Source organism: Solanum stenotomum, chromosome 8 (assembly GCF_019186545.1).
Source record: "Solanum stenotomum isolate F172 chromosome 8, ASM1918654v1, whole genome shotgun sequence".
In the NCBI taxonomy this organism is placed as follows: domain Eukaryota; kingdom Viridiplantae; phylum Streptophyta; class Magnoliopsida; order Solanales; family Solanaceae; genus Solanum; species Solanum stenotomum.
Window position 1 is genome coordinate 18,105,311 of NC_064289.1, and position 9,166 is coordinate 18,114,476.

The window sequence follows — 9,166 nt, forward strand, 5'->3', positions numbered from 1 at the left end:
TTTAAACAAAAAATACTACTTATAAAATAACACATATAACTAATGAGTTAAGGTCACATGAGGACCAAAAAAAGGGTCGCCCCATAAACTAAAGCTTCTGCTACACATAGAGTTTGGAGAAGGGCCCGACCACAAGGGCTACACTAATTATATGACGACAAGTTTTAACAAAATAAAACATTTCATATACAATGTCATAATAACACTTCCTTACGAATCAGTTAAGGTCATATGATCACAAGTTTTGACAAAAAAAGACACTTTATATACTGTCATATTAGCTTCTTCTTTTTTTTGGAGAAGATTTGTTAAATGCTTTGTCATGACGAACCTTCAAGTCCCAATTTAGTCATACAAATCGATAATAATAAGCAATTAGTGAGCAGAAACAAGATCATAATAAACATATGTCTTGCTCTCTGGACATGGAAATAACATTAGAACATCATAATGAACATTGTGAACAGTTTTTATCTGTTAGAAAAATTATACGAGACTAGAAATGGAAGAAACACCATGCTTCTGTAACAGCTTCATCATTTCAATCTGTGGCATCAGTATCGGGTGGATTTAGTTGTTCTTAACATCAACTTTCACCTCAAGTCATTAGCTACAGCATTGTCATTCATCTGAGATTCTGTATCTTGTTCTTGTTCTAAGCTTTATTTGTCCCGAAAAGCGGGGCACACACTAGGCTTTCAATGTAGATGTTTGTCGCATTAGAGTAACCAAAGTTGATAACCTTTAGATATCTGATAGGTTCATCCTCTGGATTGTGTGCAGTTAAAGTCGATCTAGGCACAAGCAATATCTCACCTTTGTTTGACATGCAAAGTGTTAAAGAAATAATACTGTCATATTAGCACTTTCTAACTAATGAGTTAAGCACATGACCACAAGTTTTAACAAAATAAGACACTTTATATACAATGTCATATTAACACTTCCTGGACCTTTTCATTGAAGCTTCACAAACATAATCCTTCATGACATTTTTCTTGTAAATTCAGCCTTTTTTTGATAAGCCTGCATGCGCACTTTCATCTTGAGCACATTGATCTCCTCGCACATAATTAGCACTTTCATCTTGAGCACGCCGAGCTCCTCGCACACAATCAACACTTTCATCTTGAGCACACCGATCTCCTCGCACACAATCAGCAGTTTCATCTTGAGCACACCGAATTCCTCGCACACAGTCATTACTTTCATCTTGAGTACACCGAGTTTCTCGCACACAATCAACAATTTCATCTTGAGCACACCAAGCTCCTCGCACACAATCAGCACCTTTATCACTCACATTTACAACATCTGTGACTTGAACAACAACTCCATCTTGAATGCATTCAACACCAGTTGATTTTTGTCTTTATTCCTAATAAAAAAATTACAACTTTAAAATCTTCCATATGATATACAGTTAATGAAAGACAATATTAAAAGTGTAGATCACAACCTGAGTTATAGATTGATTTGCTAAATTGACCTCCAATTGAGAATTATCACACGTGTCATGGTTAAATTGGTTAGAGTATCCCCACGAGACATATTCAGACACCAAGTCTTGAGTTTCAAAAGGTTGTCTTGTTTCTGGCACAACAATATTGACATACTTATAGTGGCCTCTTGCATTATGTCCATCTTTGTTGCATATAGAACATTTTATATGAATAGTGCCTTTTTTTGATTTCTTTTTTGGAGCCAGTTCTTCACCCCTTTTGGCTGACCTACTTTTCGATTGTCTTTGCGCTTCAGCTTGTTTCTGTTTTTGTAGCTCTTCAGCTTCCTTTCGTCTTAATTTAGGCTTCCTCTCTCTCTTCTTTCTTACTATCTTAGGAGGAAGAACCTCACCACCATTCATAACTTCTGGCCAATGATCCTCGGGATTGATTGGATTAATGAAATGTGAGTACACATTTTTGAAAGTTTCAACTTTGTAGTATACATTCACGTAATCTTCAACTCTATCACCATTTCCATGAATACTAACCAAAGCATAAGGACAAGGCAAACATGTTAAATCCCATCTTCTACACGTACAACTTTCTTTTTGCATATCCACAATAAATGGCCCTCCTGGACCCTCAACTGACACCTTGGGTCCACCAGAAAAATTTGGTCTAAACAAAGCTGCCTCAAGTCTTATTTGGTTCAATTTTTTTTCAATTTTTGGACAGATAAGACCTTGATACTTGTTAATCCATTCCTTCTTCTTATACAACCTCTTCATAAGCTTATTCTTTATCATTTCCAATAGAGTTATAATAGCTTTGTCTCTTGCATCAAGAATGTACCTACAAATTAAAATATAAAGACAAAATGAGAGGATTAATAGGTGTGAATGATATTTTACATAGACACAAGAATACGTAAGTACCTATTGAAACTTTCGCAAAGATTATTCAAGAGCATGTCACATCTGCTATGTGTCTTGAACAATGCTCTAGTCTAGGTTTGGAATGGCCTTTCAGAATGATCAAACCATTTTCTAGCCTCTCTATCCTCTTGCTCGAGTCGTTCCATACATATCCTAAATCTCACTTCATTACTTGCTCTTGCTGCATTCCATACTAGGTCCTTTAGTGCCTTGCCTTTATGTTTTTTTCTAAAATTTTGATACATGTGTCTGACACAATTTCTATGTTCTGCTTCCGAAAATAAATCCTTAACAGCCCCAATCAATCCCTGTAGCATTGATTTTAAATAGTAAATACATACTACAAAAAAAATAGTAAACTAGAAAGATGAAAAAATTGAGTGTTTCACCTTTTGTCTGTCAGACATGAATGCGATGTGGTGACTATTCGTTATCTCTAAATCATATCCAAGATTGGTTAAAAACCAACTCCAAGTCTCTTTACTTTCAGCATCAGCGATCACAGCATATGCAACAGGAAAGATGCAATCATTAGGATCAATTGCAACAGCAGCTAACAAATTGCCTCCATATGTGCCCTTAAGCCAACAACCATCTAGGCTTATTAATGGCCTACACCCAGACTTAAAAGCTTTTTTCAAAGGAGCAAGACATACATAAAATCCCTTAAATTTACTTTCATCTCTCCAAATTTCTACATTAGAGCCTGGATTTGTATTCAGCAAATCAGCCCTATACCTTAACAATTTTTCATATTGTGCACCCTCATCTCCATAAACCCATTTCAAAGCTTGTCGTTTGGCCCTCCATGCCTTCATATATTCTATTGTGTAGCCAAGATCCTTCTACACTATTGCAATTATTCCCTTAACACTCCAAGTTAGATCAATTCTAAAAATATTAAAATACTTTCTTGCAATCCATTGATGTGTCAAATGAAAATTGTTAGATACTGTAGGACCTGTATAATTTATATTCAAGGTTTTGATTTGAATGGTAGGATCAAACTTACTTATTGGGCTAGCAAAAACATGAAATGGACACCCAGATTGCTTGCATTTACAAATACATCTTCTTTTATCATTGGTGGCGAAATGTATTTGCCTCATATGTTTGATCCCCCAGTTCATACAAACCTCCTTAAACTGTTCAAAGCTGGCAAACTTCATCCCTACTTCTAAAATAGGGTTGTCATTTTCTGCATCATACTTTTTATATTCTACCTCGTCTTGTGAATCAGTACCCCCCTCCAACAACTCATCAGAATCGTCATAATCTGATTCTGCATTTTGATTCACTTGCGGAATTAAAATTCCAGTAGTGGATGGTCCAACACCAATCATCCGACTATCAATATTTTTTTTAGGTCTACCTTTCACCTTTATATGACGACGCTCAGTAACAACATCATGATAATCTTCATCATCTTCCTCCAAGTTATAATCAGGATCATTGAAATTATCATTTTCTACCTCACCCACCATATTATCTTGGACAACCTCTACTACATCATCCCTTAAACTCAGAACACTATCACCCTGAACTTCTTCAGCTAGTACTACGCTTAAAAAAATTTCAAATTGTGACGATATTCCCTATAAACACAAATTAAAGTAGAAGAAAAATCATAAAGCAGCCACAATTCAAAGAGTCTTAAAATAATAAATCCTGACCATATCTATTAAGAAAGGTCCAACTCCCACATTGATAAAGAGCCTCTAACCCCACTTGCCGTTCTTCGATTCAACAACAAATAGTTAAAGATAAAAATAAACCCTAGATTAAACAAAACTATACATTTTTCAGAAAAATAAAATAAAAAATAATCTAAAGCGTACCTTGTTTTCTTGTGAAATACCCATGTAGTGTCCCCTTTCCTCATGAAACAAGGACTGAGGTGATGAGCTGGAACCTTTAATTTGAGATCCACTTGTTGTTCTCCTTAGCTCAAGAGCATATTCCATCTTCAATAGTGAAACTTTGGATTATAATGGAAGATAATTCTAAATCTAGGTAAAAGGAAAGGAGGAATCCATTATAAATTTCTACTTAATAGAGATTTTGAAATTGTGAAATTAAAAAAAGGCAGAAGAAGAACGCTAGGAGAACAGGAGACAAAGAGAACGATTATAATGGAAGATATTTGTAGCGGGTCGGGTTAAATGGGTTTGGGTAATTAAATGGTTTAAATGGATATGTATTTGGTTTTAAAATTTTTGATTAAAAATAAAAATGCCATGTCAGCAAATTTTAGTGAAAAAAATAATAAAATAGGCTAAGTGACTTTCTATGCAAAGAAGTCATAGTTGAGTGACTTTTGAGTTGAAAATGAAAGTTGAGTGACTTTCTATGAAAAGAGTTGATAGTTGAGTGACCACCAAAGTTATTAACTCCAAAATTCTTCACAATAGAAGAAAAAAATCAATATTAAAATATAAACTTTAGCAATTCTTCTTTGACAAGCAGCTATTCTTCCTTCCTGATAATATACAACTCTCTCATTCTAACACTTCAGTCTTATTACTTGTTGCATCACGGGAAAAGCAGAAGTTCTCTATTGCAAAATGAAAAATTATGTTACAACCAAGGGTGGATCTAGGAGGTTGCCAGGGTATTCACCCGAACCCCCACGATAAAAAACTGCATTATACATTTAAGGTATTTTTTATGGATTTATATAGATTTTGAATCACCTAAACACAAGATTGAAGGCTGCCTCAATGGTTTAGGGGTTCAAAATCTATCTTGAGCTTCCAAGTTCAAATTTCCTGCACTATATTTTTATTTTTCAAACTCCTTTAATAAAAATTTTGTATCCGACACTAATTACAATTCATGTATTTTCATGAAAATGATACTTGCAGTAGGTTAACAACTTTAACTTTATTGCACTAAATTTCAAGTAAAATAATTCAATTATTATATAATATAATTTTAGTATAAAATTTATGTCAACTATTACCATCACTTATGAGTACAACCCAAGTTTTACTAAGTTAACTATCTACCTAAGTTAGATAATAAAAAAAACTATTTTTTTGCAGCATTACAGTAATTATGAAAAAAGTAATTAAAAATATGCAAAAAAGAAAGAGATAAGTCAAAATCAAGAAAAGTACTAAAATGATTACTAAGTTCACAATTATATATATAGGAATTCGTTTAATACATATAAAAAACCTTTTCCAAAATTCTGTCCAATGATGTATGTGCAGGACATCTTTTCTAATAAGTTTTTTGTCCAATTTATTTGATTGAGTGAGAAAATTAGATAAGATAAGGATAAGAAGTTGTGTAATGTAACAAATATTGTGGCATTTCAGTACATTCAACATATCTTTAACTTAACATCATAAGATTCAAAAGTCATGTTTAGTCACGAGACAATCAAATTGAAATGGAGCGATCGAGAGTAACTAATTAACAATACGTTGCCGATGTTTTAAAACAGAACTAAATGAATTAGCGAGTAGCCACCCCTAATGAACAATAGTGATGCATACCTAATTAACTTGTTTAGGATTGATGCGTAGTACGTAGTTGATGTATGTATGAGGATATGAATAAATGATTTGAAGTTGCAACTCTGCATGACTACGAGTTTCTTTAAAAAAGTTTATTTAGGGTAAAGATTGTTTCAAGTTTCAGGTTTGGTTGATGCTGATATTTGTTGCACTTTTTCTTTTGTTTGTTTGTTTGTGCTCATGACTAAATCATAGTATTTGTTTGTTCTGATTTTCCCCTTTTTAGTAGCTCCAAGTGGTCCTGGCTATTATGAAAGGGGAATGATGAGAGACAAAGATTCTATGGAAGCATCTTATGAGTGCTACCTCCGTAATGGGGTACTTCATTTTTATTTGCTTTTGAGGTTGGTTCCGTAATAGTAGTGTATAGGTCTAATATAGTGGTAAATTAAAATTTGCAGCAAATTTCGTCCATGCATAGTGAAATTATGGGGATCCAACCCGGACCCGTTAGCCTTTAGAAGCATGAATATTGTTGGAATGGTAGGTGGCAAACCAGAAGCTACCCTTCCTCCGGATGCTAGCAGTACATTGTTTGTAGAGGGTTTGCCTGCGGATTGTACAAGAAGAGATATAGGTGTCACGTATCCTTTTCTTGTGTGGAAATTAGCTTATTGTTTTATGGCCCATTCTAGTTTTTCCCTTTACTTTAGTTTTTTCAGATATATTCCGCCCTTTTGGAGGTTACAAAGAAGTGAAGCTGGTACCAAAAGGATCAAGACATGTAAGTTTCACATCGTCTACAATTGAGCATTATTTTGGATTCACTGTTAATTATGCAGGCCGAAGCCAATCCCTTGAATATTCTTTGCTTTGTTGATTTCACGAGTCCGCGCGCTTCATGCAGCTGCTGCAATGGATGCCTTACAAGGTGAGCTTGACACTCTCTTTTTTCTACCTCATTATTGAGTGCTGGTTGTGGAGAATCCTCTTAGTTACTATGTGGAGAATACCCATTCATTTCATCTTATTTAGTGGTATGTTAAAATTTTGGTCTTCTGGCAATTAAACTTTTATACAAGTTGAAGGACATCTGGAAGCTGCTCTCTTGCGCAGCTCGCCTCTATATGTATGTGCCTTTGACTTGTGAATGGGAGGCTTTTTGATTGTCTGATTGCTGTCATTTAGGTCTGGAGACCTTTTTAAAGGTTGATGGGACCAATCCTTGCTAGAATTTGTTGATGAGGGCGCTGCCCCTGCCAATTCTAATTTAGTCTTTTCTTTCTCCGTCCCCCTCCCCATTTATGTAAGGTATAATATAAGATTAAATAATTTTTTTGTAAAAAGAGATATCATTTTTATAGTTAGATTAAAACAAAAGATCTATCTCATAAAATGATAGAGGAAGTATAAATGCCAATTCAAACTAGAATTTATCTATAAATTTCGATAATAAAGTTAGGGGGCAACATAAATACTTAATAGAAAAAAATATGTAACTAATAATGATTTTAAAAGGATCTCTATATTATATTTATGCTTTGAGTGAGTTCATAACTCATAATTTAAGAAACATCAAGTAATGTGATGATACATATGAAGTTCCTTCATCCTTAATAAAAGGTCTTGAATTTTAAAAATTATGAAATAAAGAAATTTTTAGTAAAAATTAGTTTCTCTTTTAAGGATCACTGTGTTTCTAATACTAAGACAATAAAAAATTACTCATGTGTTGGGGATTAATAAGGTAAAGCATAATATAGACATGTACTTAAAATGTGAGGAGAAATGTCTATAGCTCAAAGTTGAAAAGAGAGCTTTATAAATGACTTTCACATCTAAATTAATGGCAAAACAAGGTTAAGGGATAGAGTTATCTAAGTCAATCGTCTTAGTAAAAAAGTTATACTGCATAGTTAGAATAAAAGTGAATTATTTTAATGTTATATACAAGTTGAATTCACAATTTTAAAGAATCTTTTTTAGTACTCCTATAATGGGTCTCACTTTCGTGACCAGGGTCTCGCTTCCGCGATCCTCGCGATCGCAAAGCACACCAAGTCTGGAGACCTTTTTAAAGGTTGATGGGAACAATCCTTACTAGAAGTTGCTGATGAGGGGCCTGCATTTGCGCAGCCCTTGCCAATTCTAGTTTAATCTTATCTTTGGGCTCAACTGGTTGCTGATTCAAAAGATACCTCTCTGGCCCAACGTAATTGAAGACATATTCTAATCTGCTATATGATTGCTAAGACGCTTTAACTGAACCATCGCTCTGATACTTAGGTGCTAAGCTATAAATGCCTATTGTACCTGTTTAGTCATATTATTGTGAAAATAGGAGGGAAAAAGTAGTTTTTGTTTTCAAAATAAAGAATGATATTTGAAAATTATTGTCAACATTAATGGTGGGCATTGGTATTGTAAATCAATTACCATAGTTTGTTCATCTTCGATTAACATAAATTCATATAATAAAATATTATGATTTGTACGATTCAAAAAAGGTCTCAATTGTATCATACTGAAAAATTTTGTTGTGGTTGAGGCACAACCAACAATAGTTGTGTGAGGACACTCTTTCCTTTTGACAAGTGTTTTTGTGGGCCCTTTTCTTGTTGTCACACTCTCTTTCTCTTTCACTTCCATTTTCTCAAAATTTAGTCTTTTCTTTATCTGCATTTTTTTTCCTTTGCAAAACCCTTTTCCTATTTTATCTTTGCACCCTTTTTTAATCAATGTTTCTATAGTTTTTTTTAAGTCCTACCTCTTCGTGCAAAAAAATATTCATACTACTATTATTTTATGTTTTCACAAATTTATTTGGTTGACTCTTTTTTTCCACGCACAAGAGAAAAAATAAATCTATAAAAGTTTTGTTTCACATTTTAAAACGCTTAACATAAAGAAAATCTTGAACAAGAAACACAAAAAATTAATATTAGCAATAATTATTGGATACATGCCACGGAAGTAGAGAATTTAACAACTATGAAAAAGAAAAGATAATTGAGTGCTTGATATCATTAATACATTATTATTAATATAAAGCATTCAAATACATTAAGTGGTTATAGAATAAACAAAAATAAAACATATTTGATAATTAAAAATTGGGTGGTTAAAATTGAAAATCTCAAAAAATAAATTAATGACTAAAATTTAAATAATTAAAATTAAATTGTGGATTTAAATGTAATAAATAATACCGATTGAATTTTAGTATCTCAATTGGTTGATTATATGAATTTTTACTTTTTTGTGAGAGTTCAATTTATTTATTTTAGTTTCACTATCTTCAATCTCTTCGAATTTATTTTTT

General features: G+C 33.1%; 1 protein-coding gene and 1 pseudogene across 1 annotated transcript; one reads left to right on the forward strand and one right to left on the reverse strand.

Annotated features, from left to right (window-relative positions):
• Window positions 1-984: 984 nt before the first annotated feature.
• LOC125873567 (uncharacterized) lies at window positions 985-4,430 on the reverse strand. The gene is made up of 4 exons (XM_049554474.1): window positions 2,770-4,430; window positions 2,381-2,688; window positions 1,460-2,297; window positions 985-1,290 (listed from the first exon to the last, which is right to left on the reverse strand). The coding sequence occupies exons 2-4, from the start codon at window positions 2,413-2,415 to the stop codon at window positions 985-987; spliced, it is 1,179 nt and encodes a 392-aa protein (XP_049410431.1). The 5' UTR covers window positions 2,416-2,688; window positions 2,770-4,430.
• A 1,683-nt stretch (window positions 4,431-6,113) lies between these two features.
• Window positions 6,114-9,166, forward strand: part of LOC125873568 (protein MATERNALLY EXPRESSED GENE 5-like) — a 4,116-nt pseudogene continuing 1,063 nt past the window's right edge.